The sequence below is a fragment of the Podarcis vaucheri genome (genome assembly GCF_965113315.1).
Source record: "Podarcis vaucheri genome assembly, chromosome: 12".
Taxonomy (NCBI): Eukaryota; Metazoa; Chordata; class Lepidosauria; order Squamata; family Lacertidae; genus Podarcis; species Podarcis vaucheri.
In genome coordinates, this window is record NC_138750.1 from 39,161,293 (window position 1) to 39,181,945 (window position 20,653).

The 20,653-nt window shown below is 46.1% G+C and overlaps 1 protein-coding gene across 2 annotated transcripts in view; it reads right to left on the bottom strand.

Moving 5' to 3' along the window:
- The window catches only part of FAM171A1 (family with sequence similarity 171 member A1), an 85,164-nt gene extending 65,449 nt beyond the window's left edge, over positions 1 to 19,715 (bottom strand). The window contains exon 1 of one of the 2 annotated variants that reach the window (XM_082193202.1): positions 19,289 to 19,715. In XM_082193202.1, the coding sequence (XP_082049328.1) occupies positions 19,289 to 19,385 (97 nt within the window). In that variant the 5' untranslated portion in view covers positions 19,386 to 19,715. The remainder of the gene's footprint in view (positions 1 to 19,288) is intronic. The other variant, XM_082193201.1, reaches the window with a different exon arrangement.
- Between the last annotated feature and the right edge of the window lie 938 nt (positions 19,716 to 20,653).

Sequence of the window (20,653 nt, forward strand, 5' to 3'; positions counted from 1 at the left end):
AAAAAGGCCTTGCTTAGCCAAAGATGACTAGCATAAGTAGCAAAATTCAATACGACACCTCAACTTGTCGAAACCAAATCCTTAACATTTATATCTCTAGTGTCTGTAAGACAAAACACACCACTGCTTCTATATATAATGACCCTACTGAAATTCACCCCACAAGCCACATAATGAGTGTGTTATAATAACTTAGTTTAATTCTTTCTGCGATCTATGTAAGGGCAGGGTTTTTTGTTTTAGCTTGCTATTTTTTTTAGCTTTCAAACCCATTCAAAAACCAGGACCCCATTGGTATTGTGAGTTTCCATCCATGGGCTAACTGGCTGGCTTGTCTCACGGAAGAATTTGATTGCGTTTCCAAATATAGAGCAAAATCCATATGGAATTGTACTTGTGAAACTGCTAGTATAAGCACACCAAGTCAACTTGCATGACATTATAAGCCTGACAAAGTGAAAGCCTGCACATTACTATTTCTAACATCTGGTTTGTTGTTTAGTCTTTTTTTGTTTTTTGTTTTAAAAAGCATGACTTAAGTACACCAGAAACTATCAACAAACCACGAGGAAAAGAATCCAACATTAACCATTTTTTATTTAACAGCTAAAAATAAATAAATACTACAACTTGTTTCATTGGAAACAGTTTTGAAGGTTAAAATTGCTGAAAGAAGCAGTTGCTCTAGAGCAGGAGGGGGAAATTTGTGGTCTTCCAGACACTGTTGCCCTAAAACTCCATTCATTCCTGGCTGTTGACCTTGCTGGCTAGAGCTGATGGGAGTTGGGAGGCCAGGAAGATTTGGAGAGCCACAACTTTCCCTGGGGCCAACTGGGACATGCCTACTTGCCAGCTTAGCGGTTCGAATCCCCGCTGCGGGGTGCGCTCCCGCTGCTTGGTCCCAGCGCCTGCCAACCTAGCAGTTCGAAAGCACCCCCGGGTGCAAGTAGATAAATAGGGACCGCTTACTAACGGGAAGGTAAACGGCGTTTCCGTGTGCGGCTCTGGCTCACCAGAGTAGCTTCGTCACGCTGGCCACGTGACCCGGAAGTGTCTGCGGACAGCGCTGGCTCCCGGCCTCTAGAGTGAGATGAGCGCACAACCCTAGAGTCTGTCAAGACTGGCCTGTACCGGCAGGGGTACCTTTACCTTTACCTTAAGAGACAAAAAACAAAACAAACCCATATACAAAAATAAATGTGTGATTTCTCCATGCACACACAAAAATTGGGCCATGAGCAAGCCTGTGCAACATAACAATTTCAGCTGTCTAAAACGCTATGTGAATGTCTGAAAAATGTCCAGAGCTAAGCAGTAAATCAGCTATACTCGGGGGTCTAAAATGTCAAGTTCAAAGTCATTCCAAGACTGTTCTGACATATATGCAACACTACAATCAATAATATGGGGCCTGGGTAATCATTCTGAGCCGGGCTTCACCAACCTGGTGATCTCCAGCTGTTTGAGGCTACAACTCTCAGCAACTCTAGCCAGCACAGGCTGGTCTAAGCCATTTGTTCCACCCAAGTAGCACACAGGTCACCTCATTTTGCTGGCTTGACCTGGACATCCAGCATGTCTTAGACCATGTCCTTCTCCTCCAGTCCAAAAATGGAGGTCCTGAAGCCCACCAGGAATTGCTAGATTCCAACTTCCATCAAGTCAGCTAGCATGCCCGACGATCAGGGATGATGGGAGACAAACAACTGGAAAGCCACAGGTTCCCTATCCCTGCTCTAGTTCATGGACCCCTTGTCTGCCTACAGTAGACCCAGATCCCTAGTTTTGTCAATATTGCTACCTTGACATCCATCGCTTGCATTTTTCTCATGTCATTGCTAGGAAAGGGTGAAATTCCTCTTCCTCTGTTATTGAATCAGCAACCATAGAATACTTTTGATAAAGATTAGCCCAATTTTTAATTTTTTTATTTTTTAACATAAAATCAACATTTTAATTTGATCTACTTCAAATTAAAGAAAAGCCCATTTGGCATTTCTGGCCATCATAGTGATGCTCAGTTGCATCTAAGACCCATGGGCTTAAACATTAAATGGATCAGGCAGGTATGACAACATGTGCCACAGTGATCAACAGACTGTCACAAAATTAATTTTTATACCTGTCACCTGAGAAGATGCCACCTGAAGGGATGTGCAACTTTGATAATGAACTTGAGTTGGCCATTTGAGTTTCTGCTGCTCAGATAGAAGTTTTGCAGCAAAATTAATACAAGTGTGAGCTTATAAGGCCCCAATGATTTTAAGAGCAAGAAGATTAAAAGCAAGACGAAACAGTAAGAATAAATTGCAAGTTTGCTGGTGTAGATTTAGCTTGTTTAATGATAGTAAAGATCTACAGGGGATTGCCTTGGGCAGAATGACTTTAAGTAGGGCCCAATCTGCCTCTACAGGGCTGCAACTCCAAGTTACATACACAACGTATATTTAAAGCACATGGCTTCCCCAAAAGAATACTGGGAACTATAGTTTACCCCTGACAGAGCTACAATTCCCAACACCCTTAAATTATAAACTGAGGAAGAGAGCAGGAACCTGTGTGAAGGGCCAAAGCCCCCTGAAAGCTGGAGTTACTGCACTCTTGTCTATTGTGTTGGCAATGGAGAGTCACACTTATAATAATAATAATATTTTTTTATTTATACCCCGCCCTCCCCAGCCAAGGCTGAGCTCAGGGCAGCTAACAAGCAATAATAAAAACAAGTTGAATGAATACAACTTAAAAACAAAATTAAAATACAACATTAAAATATTGAAACTTTAAAATATTTAAAAAGTAGCCTCATCACACGAGAAAGGAAAAGAAAAAAGAAAGAGGGGGAGGGAATCAAATTGGCTCCAAGCCAAAGGCCAGGCGGAACAACTCTGTCTTACAGGCCCTGCGGAAAGAAATCAGATCCCACAGGGCCCTGGTCTCACGAGACAGAGCATTCCACCAGGCCGGAGCCAGAGTTGAAAAGGCCCTGGCTTTGGTTGAAGCCAATCCAACTTCCTTAGGGCCCAGGACCACTAGGGTGTTGCTATTTATGGACCTTGAGGCTCTTCATGGGGTGTACCGGGAGAGGCGGTCCCGTAGGTACAAGGGTCCTAGGCCGTGAAGGGCTTTAAAGGTCAAAAGCAGCACCTTAAATCTGACTCTGTACTCCACCGGGAGCCAGTGCAGCTTGAAAAGCACTGGGTGAATATGCTCCCATGGCAGAGACCCCGTGAGGACCCTCGCTGCAGCATTCTGCACCCTCTGGAGTTTCTGGGACAGCTTCAAGGGCAGCCCCGCATAGAGCGAATTACAGTAGTCAAGCCTGGATGTGACCATCACATGGATCACTATGGCCAGGTCAGGGTGGGAAAGGTAAGGGACCAACTGCTTGATGCGGCGAAGGTGGAAAAATGTCACCTTGGCTGTTGCTGTAACCTGCGCCTCCATGGAAAGGGAGGCATCAAAGATTACACCCAAACTCTTAACGGAAGGCAATGGCACTAATTGGGCCCCCACAAGAGAAGGGAGTTGGGACATGTTTGCCCATGAAGCATGTTGCGTTGAATGTGGACACCCCTAGGGTTGGCTCACAAGACTGTTTTACTGCTGCCTGTTGTACTGTTTAGTTGCTTTTCAGTTTTCTTATGATTTGTATCATTATCATAAGCAGCTTGGAGTTTGAATGTTATCATACACAAGATACACATATCCACAAATAAGCAAACAAGTATTCTGCTTTGGGTCTATCTGAATGACTGAATATTTTTTGCAATGCCCACTTCCTATGCAGGCCTCTTAAATGAACATTAAACAGAATGCATCTGTGTGTGAATATGAGCTGCTTGCTATTTTAACTCCCTTATTGCGAAAATTTGCTGACTTATTTCCTATCCTTTGTTCTGGCTGCCTTCTCCTGCGACTACTTCAGGACAGTTCATAATATTCTGCATAAAGGTCCCCACGTTCCCATCCCCTACCAAAACCCTTAAGGATTTCTCGCCTTCAGAGAAAGAAAGAGCTTCCTGTTCTGCAAAGCCCTAACAAACACAATGTGCGTTGGAGAGCTCTCTACTCCTTCTCCAGGCTCACAATGGTTGGCACCAGACAGCATGGGGCGGTGACCAGAGCAAGGAGAAGGAGCCTCAGACCTGGGGGGTGGGGGTCAAATGTGGCCCTTCAACCCTCTTGGTCTGGAGCTCTTCCCAGGCCATAACCCTCACTGACTCTGCTTTGTACCAAGCATGTTTTTGCCTGGCTTGCTTGTGTCCTTGAACTCTGATAAGGCCTCTTTCTTGTCTGGATAGAAGACAAGAAAGGTGTGTATGGAAACTAGCCTGACTGTACACCCTTGTGCAAATTAATTGAAACAAAGCATGTTTTCTATGCGACGTCGATCAGTCTGCCAAGCACCCAGAAAAGAAGATGTTTTGGGGATGCTTCAGTTATTATGGTGTTGGAAGCCTGCAGCCAATAGAAGGCGGGGTGCGCTCACCACAATATATTGAGGTTCTACAAAAGAGCGTTATTCCAGAGCTGGAAAAGAAGTATCCTGACGGTACTGGGATATTGCAGCAGGACCTACTCGCCTGTCACACATCGAAAGTGGTGAAGAAATTCATGACAGAGCAGCAAATACAGGTACTTGATTGGCCAGGGAATCCCCCGGACATAAATCCCATTGAGAATTTGTGGGCTATATGCAAAAGTCGCCTCTGTGCTGTAGACTGTATGACTATGGAGAAGCTCATTCAGGCGCTGATTCAAGTGTGGCACAGGGATCCGAAAATCAACAGTGACTGTTCAAAACTAGTAGACTCCATGCCAAACGGTGTTCAAATGCTGCTTAAAAATACATTTCCGTTACTAATGTACGTATATGTGAATTTTGTACAATAAATTACTGTACTATATTCATTGTTTGTTTGCATATTGTTTGTAGGTGCTTGACAGACTGATCAATGTGGCATAGAAAACATGCTTTGTTTCAAATAAAGGGTTTTCTTGTGTGTGTGTGTTTCTTGGTGGCTGATTAGCTGTTTTCCCTGTGTAAAGGTCAGAGGGGGCAGGGTTTCTGTTGAGGCAGGGGATTAGCTGTGGGAGGAGCTTATCAGAGTTTGTAGGGCAGCAGTTGAAGAAGGAGCAAAAAGGGTTTTCTTGTGTGTGTGTGTTTCTTGGTGGCTGATTAGCTGTTTTCCCTGTGTAAAGGTCAGAGGGGGCAGGGTTTCTGTTGAGGCAGGGGATTAGCTGTGGGAGGAGCTTATCAGAGTTTGTAGGGCAGCAGTTGAAGAAGGAGCAAAAAGGGTTTTCTTGTGTGTGTGTGTTTCTTGGTGGCTGATTAGCTGTTTTCCCTGTGTAAAGGTCAGAGGGGGCAGGGTTTCTGTTGAGGCAGGGGATTAGCTGTGGGAGGAGCTTATCAGAGTTTGTAGGGCAGCAGTTGAAGAAGGAGCAAAAAGGGTTTTCTTGTGTGTGTGTGTTTCTTGGTGGCTGATTAGCTGTTTTCCCTGTGTAAAGGTCAGAGGGGGCAGGGTTTCTGTTGAGGCAGGGGATTAGCTGTGGGAGGAGCTTATCAGAGTTTGTAGGGCAGCGGCGCGCGCCTAGTGGCGCGCGCAGTTATACCCATCTTTTAGATTTAGGGGAGCTAGTCTCAAACGTTTGTTGGGGGAGACCTAGGGTTTTTTTGGGGGGGGGAAGTTATTTGTCCTGTCTTCAAGCTTTTTATGATGGAGGACCTCTGTAGCCACCCCCAACAACACGATCTCATGATGGAAGGGGAGGGAACAGCTGCAGTCGCCTGCGATTCCTGCGCAATGTTTGCCATCTTGCCAAAGGTTGCAGGCAGCTTTACCTGCAGCAATTGCATGTTGATTGCCCTATTAAAAGACAAAGTCCAGCAACTGGAGGAACGTGTAGCTACGCTCCAAAGAATTAGAGAGCTGGAGCTCTTCTTGGAAGCAACAGAGCACACCGTCCCCACCAAGGAGGAGACAGGGGACTCCCCTGAGAAGGAGGCTTGTTCACCAACACAGGAGCCAGATATATGGAGAAACGTGACTCAAAGAAGTAGGAGGCCCAGGGTCCACTCTGATTGTCTAGAAATACACAATCGCTTTGAGGTCCTCTCCCCTAGCATGGAAGACGAAGAGCAGACTCCATTTGAGGATCTCTCCCTCATTACAGTCGATCAGGTATATGAAGACGAGCAGCAAAGTCAGTCCTCAGGGAATGTGCAGGTGACCTTGGAACGGACAGCTCACGGAAGAACCCCGACCAAACCCAAGAGGAGGCGTGTAGTGGTGATAGGGGATTCCCTACTGAGGGGAACAGAAGCAGTGATCTGTGGGCCTGACAAGATGTCTCGGGAAGTGTGCTGTCTCCCCGGGGCTAAGATCCAAGATGTAACTGAACGACTGCAAGGAATCATAAAACCCACTGACGAATACCCCTTCCTCTTGGTTCATGTGGGAACCAATGACACTGCAAGCAATAGCCTCCAGAAGATCAAAAGAGACTACGAGGCTCTCGGCAGGAAATTGAAGCAACTAAATGCACAAATTGTCATCTCGTCTGTCCTCCCAGTTGAACGACGTGGCCCAGGGAGAGAGGGGAAAATAGTGGAAGTGAACAGCTGGCTTCGCAAATGGTGTAAACAGGAACGGTTTGGATTCTTAGATCACGGACTGCAGTTTCTTGAAGATGGACTTCTGGCAAGCGATGGGCTGCACCTCACAACGGTTGGGAGAAATGTTTTTGCCAAAAATCTCAGAAACCTCATCAGGAGGGCTTTAAACTGACTAATGTGGGGGAGGGAGACAATGCTCCTGAAGGTAGGAGTCTATCAATTAATGAAGATGATCATCCAAATGTCATAGACCAAATGGAGCAAACAGCACGCGGACCTAGTGGTGGGAGGAAAAAATCCTTAAATAAGAGACACGGGGGAATGATTAATGGACTTCAATGTCTGTACACTAATGCGCAAAGCATGGGAAATAAACAAGATGAGCTTGAGCTCTTGGTACAGCAAACTAAATATGACATAATAGGCATCACTGAAACCTGGTGGGATAAGTCCCACGATTGGAATGTAATAATGGGGGGATACAATCTATTTCAGAGAAACAGACCAGACAAGAAAGGAGGAGGAGTGGCGTTATATGTCAGGGATGTGTATACCTGTGAAGAGATCCAAGATTTAGAACCTCAAAGCCAAAGTGAGAGCATTTGGGTCAAAATTAAGGGAGAGAAGAATAACAGAGACCTCATTGTGGGAGTTTACTATAGATCCCCAAGCCAAACGGAGGACATAGATGATGCCTTCCTGGAACAGATGGCCAAGCATGCAAAAGGAAGGGAGATAGTAGTAATGGGGGACTTCAATTACCCGGATATTTGTTGGACGTCAAACTCAGCCAAGAGCATAAGGTCAAACAGATTCCTCACTGGCCTTGCAGACAACTTCATTGTCCAGAAAGTGGGAGAAGCAACAAGAGGAACAGCCATTTTAGATCTGGTCCTAACCAATGTTGATGACCTGGTTAGTGGGGTAGATGTGGAAGGATCATTAGGCACGAGTGATCATGCTCTTCTGAAGTTTACTATACAGCGGAAAGGAGCAGCCAAGCATACTAGGACTCAATTTCTTGACTTTAAGAAAGCCGACTTCATAAAACTTAGGGAAGTGCTGGGTGAGATCCCATGGACAGCAATACTTAAAGGAAAGGGAGTTCATGATGGCTGGGAGTTTGTTAAGAGGGAGATAATAAAAGCACAACGACAGGCAATACCAATGAGACGGAAACATGGAAGGTGCCTAAAGAAGCCAGGGTGGCTATCTAAAGAACTTTTAACTGAATTAAGATTAAAAAAGGATGTGTACAAAAAATGGAAAAGGGGGGAAACCACCAAAGAGGAATTCAAACAAATAGCCAGCACGTGTAGACACAAAGTCAGAAAAGCTAAAGCACAGAATGAACTCAGGCTTGCTAGAGAGGTTAAAAGCAACAAAAAAGGCTTTTATGGGTATGTTCGTAGCAAAAGGAAGAACAAAGAAACTGTGGGGTCACTCAGAGGAGAAGATGGTGAAATGCAAACAGGGGACACAGAAAGGGCTGAACTACTCAATGCCTTCTTTGCCTCAGTCTTCTCCGATAAAGAAAACAATGCCCGACCTGAAGAATTTGGAGCAAATGATTCAGCAAAGGAAACACAGCCCAGAATAACTAAGGAGATAGTACAAGAATATTTGGCTAGATTAGATGTATTCAAGTCTCCAGGGCCAGATGAACTGCATCCAAGAGTATTAAAAGAACTGGCAGATGTGATCTCAGAACCACTGGCAGTCATCTTTGAGAATTCCTGGAGAACAGGCGAAGTCCCGGCAGACTGGAGGAGGGCAAATGTTGTCCCTATTTTCAAAAAGGGGAAAAGAGAGGACCCAAATAATTACCGCCCAGTCAGTCTGACATCAATACCAGGGAAGATTCTGGAGCAGATCATTAAGCAAACAGTCTGTGAGCACCTAGAAAGGAATGCTGTGATCACCAATAGTCAGCATGGATTTCTGAAAAATAAGTCATGTCAGACTAACCTGATCTCGTTTTTTGACAGAATTACAAGCCTGGTAGATGAAGGGAACGCAGTGGATGTAGCCTACCTTGATTTCAGCAAGGCATTTGACAAGGTGCCCCATGATATTCTTGTAAAGAAGCTGGTAAAATGCGGTCTTGACTATGCTACCACTCAGTGGATTTGTAACTGGCTGACTGACCGAACCCAAAGGGTGCTCATCAATGGTTCCTCTTCATCCTGGAGAAGAGTGACTAGTGGGGTGCCACAGGGTTCTGTCTTGGGCCCGGTCTTATTCAACATCTTTATCAACGACTTGGATGATGGACTCAAGGGCATCCTGATCAAATTTGCAGATGACACCAAACTGGGAGGGGTGGCTAACACCCCAGAGGACAGGATCACACTTCAAAACGACCTTGACAGATTAGAGAACTGGGCAAAAACAAACAAGATGAATTTTAACAGGGAGAAATGTAAAGTATTGCACTTGGGCAAAAAAAATGAGAGGCACAAATACAAGATGGGTGACACCTGGCTTGAGAGCAGTACATGTGAAAAGGATCTAGGAGTCTTGGTTGACCACAAACTTGACATGAGCCAACAGTGTGACGCGGCAGCTAAAAAAGCCAATGCAATTCTGGGCTGCATCAATAGGAGTATAGCATCTAGATCAAGGGAAGTAATAGTGCCACTGTATTCTGCTCTGGTCAGACCACACCTGGAGTACTGTGTCCAGTTCTGGGCACCACAATTCAAGAGGGACACTGACAAACTGGAACGTGTCCAGAAGAGGGCAACCAAAATGGTCAAAGGCCTGGAAACGATGCCTTATGAGGAACGGCTAAGGGAGCTGGGCATGTTTAGCCTGCAGAAGAGGAGGTTAAGGGGTGATATGATAGCCATGTTCAAATATATAAAAGGATGTCACATAGAGGAGGGAGAAAGGTTGTTTTCTGCTGCTCCAGAGAAGCGGACACGGAGCAATGGATCCAAACTACAAGAAAGAAGATTCCACCTAAACATTAGGAAGAACTTCCTGACAGTAAGAGCTGTTCGACAGTGGAATTTGCTGCCAAGGAGTGTGGTGGAGTCTCCTGCTTTAGAGGTCTTTAAGCAGAGGCTTGACAACCATATGTCAGGAGTGCTCTGATGGTGTTTCCTGCTTGGCAGGGGGTTGGACTCGATGGCCCTTGTGGTCTCTTCCAACTCTATGATTCTATGATTCTATGATTCTAAATAATTTGCACAAGGGTGTACAATGTGAAATTTACATCATTTGCTCCACCTGCTATTGCCTCTGTCCCTGAACCGTCACTGGAACGTGGTCCTCAGAGGTTTGCCCAGAAGAGAATAGTGCCTCAAGGCTGGAAAAGGTTTCCTATTCTAAGAGTGTCAGACATGGATGGGGAGGTGGGGGACCCAGTGCAAATCCCTACACGGTCATGAAACTGCCCTGTGGCCTATGGCCAGCTGCTCTCTTCTGGTCCACCTTACCCAACAGACCTGTTGCTGAGATAAAATAAGGTGAGGGTAGAACAGAACCAAGTGCGCCATTCTGACATCCTGGGCTGAAGGATGGGCAAGAAATGCAATAAACAAGGTAGAGACCTCAGTCTGTGTGTGACTAAGAGACTGAGGCTAGAATCTGAGGCACCAAGGGGCTGTGTTCACACAAAGTCTTTGAATCATATAGGAATTGTTTTTTCACACTGTGCCTTTAGGGTTTGCCCTTGTATTCAACTTCACCAATAACGTCCTCTAAAGCAGCAGCTACTATTCGTGTTGCTCTGAGGGGCATACCTAGGGGTTCACCAGGTTGACACCCACCAAGGGCGCAGGCCCAGGGGCCGCAATAATTGCATGCCTCCACTCTGGCTACGAGTGGGGGCCATCTCAGAAGCCCTATGGAGCCTGCTCCCCAGTCAACTGGTGGCGCTATTAGCACCATGCAAAGAGAGCCCAGGTACACCTCTGGTTGTCTGTACTCACAGATGGATGTGTATTCAAATTCATGTACCAGTGTTCTCTATTCCCCTCCCCTCAACACACACACACACACAGGACTGGAAAGTGGTGTGTTGATATACTGATTTACATAGGATATATATGGGTATATAGATATGGCTGAGTAAACACCCTAGTAAACACGCGTAGGATCCCGTCATAAAGTTGACAAGGACACTACAGAAAAGGCTTACCAGGGCAAATACAGAACTCACAGGTCCAGCTTTTTCTTTCGTTCTCTCCCTGATTTGTTCTCTTCTGCATTGTCCCCCGCACTTTATAAGACACGTTCAAAGAAGAGGGTCTCATCATATGAACACTCGCCATGAGAAGAGGCGGCAGAAGAAGAGGATAAAAGCCAACCTATTTTTTTATTTTATTTTTAAACAAGAGGAATAAAAAACTATGGACCAGACAGACACCAAACTGGCAAATGTAGAGAACCTGAACTTAGAAGAATATGTAAAGTCAGCCAAAAACCTTCAGGAAATGAGGCATAAGCCTGAACACAGCAATTACATTTCCCAGAGGGAGAAAATATGCAGCGAGGAAAGCCAAGGACAGGGCCTGAAGGCAATTGGGGGGGGGAGGGAGATGGATAGAGATAATAAATACACTCAGAGCACTGATTAGAAAAATTAAGGGAAAGCTGGATGAAGTAGGCTGATGTGGTAGAGACACCAGCTAAAGCCTTGAGGTGCTCATATAGCAAAATGATTGATAGAATTGCAAGCAAGGCACAATGGCTGCAGAAGACCAGCAACAGAGGAGGTCACCACTGGGAAACTGAAGGTCAGACTTCATGCCTCACATGTCTCCAGGAGAGACTGAAAGCAGCTAACATGGTTGTGTTAGGATTTAGGAAAGGCTGCAAGAGATAACATCCTGCCAATCCATGCTGATATGATAAGAAGTCTGGATAACCTTTGGAACACAGCATCATGGATTAGGGCACAGCTGGCCCTACCATTAGGCAGAGAGACGCAATCCTCAGGCAGCAGATTCGAGGCACTGCTAAAGAATAGCAGGCTTTAAACTTGTCAGGTTTTGGTTCTTGTATTTGTAGTTGATATGTATTAATTACAGTTATATTATTTCATTGGAACACTGATTTTGACATGCTGGATTTCTTTACTTTTAATTTTCTTGATACGCACATAAATAAGTGCATTGTTATAATTTTACAGGGTGGAATGAGATTATTTCCATTTACAGTGGGCACTCTGTATGCACAATTTCCTCTCTTCAAACCACTTTTTTATTTGACGGAATTTCAGGTAACTTGCACAAGGTACAAGCCTCCATTTGGAAACCACATTGATGACAGCTATGTCTTAAGTCACTGTGGGTCACTAGGCGAATGCCGTGGAGAGATGGCCAAGTTTCCATAGAGGCTGCTTATAACGTAACTGGTGAAGCCATGCTTAGAGAATTGCATGGTTGGACCTACAAGCAGCCACCCCATCCATACATAACCACATGAGAAAAACGAAAGTGAGCTTCTTTTAAGGCACTGATTTAGATGGTCACACTGCAGTTCACTGTGAGCTGCTGCAGATTATGAAGGATAAAGTTGCAGCTGAGCATTAAGAACACCTGCATTTATTCTTTTACACTCTTTACACATGGGAATGGGACTTGCTTGACAGCTGTTGTTTCTGCTTTGTGAAATGCTTAAAGCAGGTGGCATGCTGACCTGGCCAAAAGCCTGTCTTGGTCTTAAAATCTTGTGCCATTGTTGATGAAACAGTTGTGAACTTGGTTGGTTGCTGTTTCCATTTCACTTCTTTTCACTGACTTGGAGGGAATCAGGCTGTTTCAAGTCACAGAGATAATTGCATCACTTATACAGTGGTACCTCAGGTTACATACGCTTCAGGTAACAGACTCCGCTAACCCAGAAATAGTGCTTCAGGTTAAGAACTTTGCTTCAGGATGAGAACAGAAATCGTGCTCCAGCGGTGCGGCAGCAGCAGGAGGCCCCATTAGCTAAAGTGGTGCTTCAGGTAAAGAACAGTTTCAGGTTAAGTACAGACCTCCGAAACGAATTAAGTACTTAACCCGAGGTATCACGGTAGTCTGTACTGTTGTGGCTTAAGGATCCCACCCTTTGGTTTAATAGCGTTGCCCGAAATTGGTGGTAAAAAATATTTCAGAATTCCTTGCACCAGCCTGAAATTTTAGCAACCACAACCAAAAGGTCAGACACCAGCCTTTTTACTGGGATGAAAAGAAAATATTTCATGTAACCGCATCATATGCCAGGTCCTCAAGACCACTGGGATATTTTTTGACCCTTCAAAGTAACATTTTCTTCTTCTTCACAGATATAATTCTAGATTTTCAAGAAGGGGGCAAGCCTCTGGAGTGACAAGACTGTTTGATACATGCATATATGCTCGATAATCATCAGTTTCTTCATTCTACCCTGGCACAGGATATCTGCAGAGCTACACTTGGCTCAGAGTGGTAACAGAGAGATCCAAGAGATGCGCAGGTCTTCCTCAGTCCAGGCTGTCAGTCTAAGCCACGAGGTAGGAAACTTGCTTCAGCCCAAGGGCCACAATTCTTCAAAAGTGAAGTTCCAGGGAGCACATGCCAGTGGCAAAACCGGTAAAATCAATGGATGTTACTCTTTGTCCAAAGACTACATTTGAGTCACACAGAGGTTTCAACTCATGCAAGCACACCTCTCTATCTTTCCTCCAGACAAGCAAGAGGGATTATGGCAGCAGTTTAAGGACACATCCCCATCAGGAAAAACTTCTGAAGAGGCTTTAGAGGTGGGACAATGAGGTGGTATGAGAGAAGAGGTATGTATGGAAAAAGCACAACATCCCCCCCCCTCTCTCTCCCCAGGCCTCCTCCTTTAAGCTGGAGTGGACTCTCCCATCTCTCACTGGCCACACTGCAGTCGACTTGGCACTGTGTCTATTAAGACTATTATTAGGGCTCAGGCACAGAAAGGCAACTTGAAAGACCCTTACAACAGACCGAGTGTGACTTTATGTAGGAGTTTCTTGGAGACTGAATTCCAAGCCTGTTTACAGCTACAAGCCATTCGTTAAGCGCTAATTGGAACAGACTTCAGAATATTAAGCTATTAGAAAACATAAAAAAGCCGTAGCTGCTGAGAGGGGAAAGAGGATTTTCAGAAGCATTAAAGGGCACTTCTGAAATCTCTGAGCTTTGACATTTTCTGCCACCTAGGTAAGAATTAATGGACATAAAAAAAATATTATTTCAGAATGTTCGGAGCAGGCAGAATGCATTCAGCTTCTAGAAATGCAGAGGTAAATCCCATTGGCATCACATCTGTGACACCCATGCCTAAGCAACTGCAGGAGAATGTCTGTAAATACTCTCAGCTGTCATTTGTTCAGCAGACCCATCAAGGGAGTATAAGGTGCGCTAAAGGAGGAAAAGGAGATTGCACAGCAGCCAAATGATTTTCCCACTCCCACCCCCTGCATCTGTCTTCGCAGTGGTAGATACAGGGCATGTCCCTGCACCTGTGCCGAAATTTTCAGGGAGTCTCAGGAACTGAGGCAAATGGTGGTGACAAGAGACAAAATCCCAGGACTTATTCAGAAATTAAAAACAATCTCCATGTCCAGACTGGCATCCACCCAAAAGTCCTGAAAGAACTCAAATGCAAAACCGTTTACCTTTTAAATAAAAATATTAATGTCCCTGTGATCAGCTTCCATACCCAAGGACTGGAATGTAATTTTTTTTTAAGGTATGCAGGAAGGATCCAGGAAATTACAGGCTGTTTAGCTTAGTGTCTGTTGCTGGAAAACGGGTGGAAAGCACAGTTAAGGATGAAATTACCAAGCACATAGAAGAACAAATCATGCTGAAGCAGCATGGCTTCTGGAAAGGTAAACACACTCTTTTAAAAAACTATACCAAGGGGGAGAAAAGGAAAAATCATTGGTTGTCACCAGCTGCTGTGCGTTACCCCAAGCAGCAAAGTTTGCAGTCTGCTTCTGGAAGATGCTCAGGCTCTGGCAAACATCTACAGAAAGGGAACAGCCAGCAAACAGTTTTCTGCATGTTGTTTGCTCTAATTTGCCACTCCAGGTACTGCACTACTGATCTAAGAAATCATGACAGAGCACAGAGGAAGAGTTTTCTGAGTTATGCTGGGACAAAGCCATACAGGGCGCTCTCTCTCTCTCTCCTGGCACCATGGAACTCTGCGCAAAGCACTGTAGCTAATATTGCTTTAAGGGACCTCAGTGACCCAAACCCCATTGGCAATGAGGATACTGCATGATGCCCAGAAGTCAAATCACCAAATATCTCGATCTGAATAAACAGAGACACATTGTCCTAAAAATAGAATAACTGTGTCTGCTCACAGAAGCATGCTGGGCTTTATCACAGCAATTTGAAATTTTCTGGGGTAATCATCAAGCGAGTTCAAGGCATTTCAGTTTAGATCAACTCTAATTTCAGAATGATCCTATAAGAACTGACATTGTTAGAGTGGATGTGTGCAGGGGGTGGGGGTAGAAAATCACCATACAAATTAAACAAATTCTGTCAAAGTTTGCATTAGCCCCGTTAAGTAAAGCTGTACAAACCAAGTCCTCTGAAAAACCGACAAACACTTCAAAGCAGCTCTTATCACAACATTTACTGGGTTTTAGTTTTCCTTTCCATGTTTATGTTCACATTACAAATACAATAAATAATAATGAAGATCAACCATAAGCAGCAGATAGCTAAAAGCTTGCTAGCAAATATCATGGAGAAGGCACCAGGTGCAACTTTCTGGTAAGACTCTTCCATAGCTAGGATACTACTACCCCATCTAGACTGTTTTTTTTGGGAGTGGTGGACGCTAATAAATTGGTCTTAGATTTCATTATACAGGTAGCCAGAAATCTGCAAGCTCCTCAGCTTGTCTGAGAAGTTGTTTTTATAGTTCCAAAGAGTCAGCTAATCAAATAAACAGAAAATAACAAAAACCTCTGCCCTTAACAAACCCATACATAACACAGAAAGCTGCCTTGTATTAAGTCACACCAATGGCCCACCCAGCTTAGCACTGTCTACACTAACGGTCAGCAGCTCTCCAGCTTTCCAGGCAGAGGACATTCCAAGCCTTACCTGGAGATGCCGGGGATTGAACCCAGAGCCTTCTGCATGCATGGCAGATGTTTTACCACTGAGCTATGCAAGGCCCTTCCCCACTGGTCCATCAAGCACAGCAATGTTTACTCTGGCTGGCAGCAGTGGTTTTGGATTCGGGTCTTTCCCCAACCCACCTGATGCTGTTCACTGTTCCTGGGGTTTGAACCCAAACTCTCCTGCATGGGCCCTACTATTGAGTGTATAACACTTCTAGAAAGGGAGCCAAGAAAATAATCCATGGGGTTTGGTATCTTGACAAACCATACAGCAGTAAGCCCTGGATTTTCAACTACTGATGACAGAACTTGACCACTCTATTCACCATAAATCAATGTTCTCTGCTCACTCAAGGGTGACATAGCTCAAAGCAGAAAAGAGGTCAACTTTTCAAAGAGGAAGAGAGAGAGAGCAAGTCCGCACGATAGCAGCTAGATAATAACAGCTGACTCTCCATCTTTAAACCTTTCCCTTGATTTACAAATCAAGCTATTCTGTAGCTGCTGCATTTTATAGTTCCTTCATCTAGATATTGGGTTAGGCCAATCTTTAAGTCATCTTAGCAATAAAACAGAAGCCTGAGGGGAGACAGGACACTGTAAAATTTTAAAAAAGGAATGACCTGGCAAATGTATCAAGAATTCTATAGGAATTTAGCTACTACATAAAAGAATTCTGCGGCGCACATATTTTCCATGTTATCATTCATTCGATAACCAACAACCTGATCCTATGAGAGAATGCTTTAGGAAACAAGTATGTCAATGGGACTTACTCCCACTCAAAAACGAAAGGATCACAGCTGTACTTTCATTCCACATTATTGGTATAAATTTCAATTGCAAAATCATGAACATAGCATCACTTAGGCCTCTTAGCCTTACTTCATGGCCCTTAAGCAGCTCCTCAACTTTATGCATACAAATGCCGCAGCTGAGATGGGAAATCCCCTCCTTACAGTGTTGGACCGCAGTTCCCATCATCCCTCACCACTGGTCATGATGGCTGAGGCTGATGGGAGCTGGAGTCCTATAGCATCTGCAAGAACACAACTTCTTCACCACTGTACCACAGTATCCCAAGTCACATTTTATGGGAACCTAATGGCAATATGAATTTTAGGTTCACAAAAACAACGGGCATTGATTAATGTTTTGAAAACCAGCTAAAAACCCAATTGCCACAACACAGGGCAGCTATGCAAACTTCAGTCCCACTAAAATCAATGGGGCTTAAGTTTACCTCTCTCCCCATGCTGGATTGTTACATTATTGTGTGTGTGAAATGAGAATATTAATACCTACTTGCACAGGGCAGGTCCAAACGAGTATCATTTAAAAACAAAATCTGGTAGATTAGCAATTTGTTTCAACTCATTGATCAGTTTTTCAATCATAATAGGAATTCTTCACACACACACACACACACACACACACACACACGGACAGACCACTTTGTGGAGTCCCCAAGAAAGCAAAACAACAAAAGCAGCAGTCAAAAGTTCAAGAAGTCAAAGCAAAACTGATCTTGTCAAAATAAGAATCAGACCACAGGGCTAGAGCTTACGGGGGTTTTCTTTTTTTGGGGGGGAGGTTAAGAGTGCATAGTTAGGAAGGGAGGGGATGATTTATTCAGAAACAATGACATAACAGTAGTAAAAGGCACAATTGTAATCTATCTTTTATTGGGGTATAGAATAGCGTCACTTAAAGGTCACTGGCCTTTACATGCATACCCACCAAAAGTGGAGGCAGGGACTGTTACCATGGTGCCACTTGCTTTCTCATCCTTATTACTGGTGGGATGTTATTAGCCTGCCTTGATGAAGCTTTTTACAAGAATAAGCACACTCTTGCAAACGCCCTTGATGGTTTCATTACCAGCTACTTTGCAGTCAATCCTGCAGCAGGTAATTAAACCAAAACACGAACCCTCCTCCCAAGAAAACCCCTAGTTTGCTGCAAGTTAACATAAATATAAGCCACAGCAGATCAGTGGCTTTTGAGAGGGTCTCTTTCTAAAAGATGCAAAGAGAAGCCTGGGGAGAAGGGAAAACATTCCGGCAACAATGAAGGGTAGAAATGCACATGGGACCTTGACTAAATGGTGATTGAGCAGCTCTCCCACCTCCAGCACTGTTGTGGAAGTGGCAGGTTTACAGCACACAGGTGCATTTTGTGGATGGAAGGATATGCAGCAAATAGGTTGGAGCTTAATGGGCAAAAATTGGTTCCAATAATAATACGGCCTAATAAGTGCTAATTTTACAGATTTGGCTTCAGCAGCATCTATGCTCCCTCTAATCTTAAGGCTTTTGCCATATAGGATTATTTGTGCCGGGGTAGGGGGCGGGGATGGATAAAATCAGCATAGCAAGAAATGAGAATCGCATATGGTCACCTCTGAACAGATGAGCCCAAAGCGTGACTAGCAAGCGACACACACGCTGCTTTTGTATTTGCAAAAGGGCCCTGTGCAAAGACTACAGGATGAGCAGCTCTTCTGAAAGCTGCTTTCCCCAGAGGAAGCATCTTAACAGAGCCAGGCGGGAGAGAAGAGAATCTAAACCTTCGGGGACAGGGGTTGTCGCTGCCAAGCTGGGTCCATAAAAGACCCAGCCAATGCCACCAAAAGAAAGGGGGGGGGTGTGTGTCACACAACCTGAAAGGCCACAGGAGCAAAACCAGCCACAATACAACAAACACCTGGTGGAGCGGGAAGAAAAGCGGCAGCACGAAGGGGGTTTAGCAAGAAGCGAAGCCCTGTGGAACCAGCAGTGCAGAACAGTTTGTCAAGGGGTCTTTTTTCCCCGGGGTGGGGGTTGGGAATCAAAGGTTTGCCAGATGGCTCTTCTCCCCCACGTTTTTTGGGGGTCAGGCACCCCCTTCTTGCATAATACAGCAGATAATTTTATTTCAGGACCTTGTGAGACCTGCAGAACAGAAGGGCTCCCATTCGCCCTCATTTCGAATCGAAGCATTTCCAAATCGAAGCAGCCTCCAGCAGAAACATGCACGCAGAGGCCAGCCGCCCTAACACCAATCCGAATCCTCAAAGAGGAAGCAACTGGGGGGGGGCGATGGGGGGGGGGAGAGAGAAGCGCCCATCACCGTGGCAGCATCGCGACAAGAGTCAAGGGGGAGGAGGGGACTCAAGACTTGCGCAGAAAAAGCCTGCCAAGGGAGGCAAGAAGGATTCGGGGGGGGGGGGCGGGAGAGAAGGCGGAAAAGCAAAGCGAAGCGTGCGGGAAGCACAAAGCCGAAGCGGAGGCTGCGGTAACAATAGCCTCCGGGGCGGCGGATTCGGAGCCAGGCGCCCCGCCGCCGCCACCACCACCGAGCGCCCCGCAGCTCACTTCGGCGGCGATGGGCGTCACGGCGGGCGCCGCCCCCTCGCGCCGAGAGAAGCAGCTACCTCCGGCGCCCGATCGGGGCTCCTTCTCTCTATGCAGCAACCCCCGGATCCCTCCAGGCGCCCCCCCGACCCCCCAGCATTAACGCATCCCGAAACCCTCCCCGGGGTGCGCGCTGCGGTTCGCCGTCGCCGCGGCACAAAAGCGGGCCCCCCTCGCACCGACCTTGAGCGGCGCCGGGCGCTCCTAAGGTTTTGGTCACCGCCTTCCACACGTTGCAGCCCAGCAGGCACAGCAGAAGCGCCGCCGCCGCCTTGCTCATTTTCCCCCGCCGTGGCAACAGCGGCCGCCGCCACCGGGAAAGGAGGAGGTGGAGAAGGAGGAGGAGGAGGGAGGGAGGGAATTGCCGGAGCCGCTGCCCAGCAGAAGGGGGAGGAGGAGGAGAAAGAGCCGCATCAGGGGCTGGCCCGCTCCGCGCCTCCCTCCGCTGCCCCGCTTGCCCTCTCCGGTTGCTGCTGCTGCTGCATCGTTGCCCCTGCGCTGCGCCCCGGCAGCATCCCGCGCGCCTTGCTCCCACCACTGCGGCTGGGTGGGCTGCGAGGGGGAGCGCGCGGCGGGTGGGTCTCCCTCCAGAGGCGTCGAGGCTCCTCCACCGCCACCATCAGCTCCTTAACCCCTTCCTCCCTTCCCCAGGCTCGCTCCCCGATTTCCAAGAGCGGAGTCCGGGGGTCGGAGCTCCACCTGGCGGCTGGCGAGCGGCTTGCTTCCGCCCGCACAAAAGCCCGCTTCGGATGGGGAAAGGGCTTGCCGTTGTTGCCCCGGGGAGGCAGGCAGGTGGGCGCCAGCCCCCGCCGGCCTCTCTGACCCTCGACACGTCTTAAAGATGAGTCCCGCTATGAAGCTGCGCGGGAATAGAGATCGTTCAGTGGATTCCTACTCTGAATGAACCCCCCCCCCACTTACCCCAACACCTTTAACAGGTGAGGGAGGGGGGATTTTGACCCTCTCCCCAGGTTACAGAAACGGCATTATTGATCAAGGGACCAACATTATCAATCATGTTAGGTTCCAGTTGAAAAAAAATAAATGTCCAGGCCTCTGAATGCATTTACATTTTGAAGATATTGCAGAGAAGTTCTCTTTTCGCAGTAGCTATCACAAGCCAGAGTTTATGCTACACTCAACTTTTGATGGGGGAATGCCATCTGAAAACCTCCCTCTTGTTAAAAATTAATAAAATCTGGAGCAGAGGTGGAAAAGCTCCGGCTCAAGAGCCCAGTGCAGCCCTGCTGGTCCTTCCATTAATAATAATAATTTTATTATCTGTCCCCCACCCATCTGACTGGGTTGCCATGGCATAATCATTGCCCCTTCATTCCCCCTGGGCAGAGAAGACAAGCAGGCTTTGGGGCTCTTATTTGAGTCACCTTTTTAGTGGGTTGAGTTGGATCTGCCCTTTTATACATACGATTGTTGAGCATTTTAGGTTTTTACTTTTGTTTTTAATATTTGTTTTTTGTAAGTGATTTTCGGTCACTGTTGTGAAAAAAGCAACTAAATAATTACAATAAATTAACACTGCATGCTGTT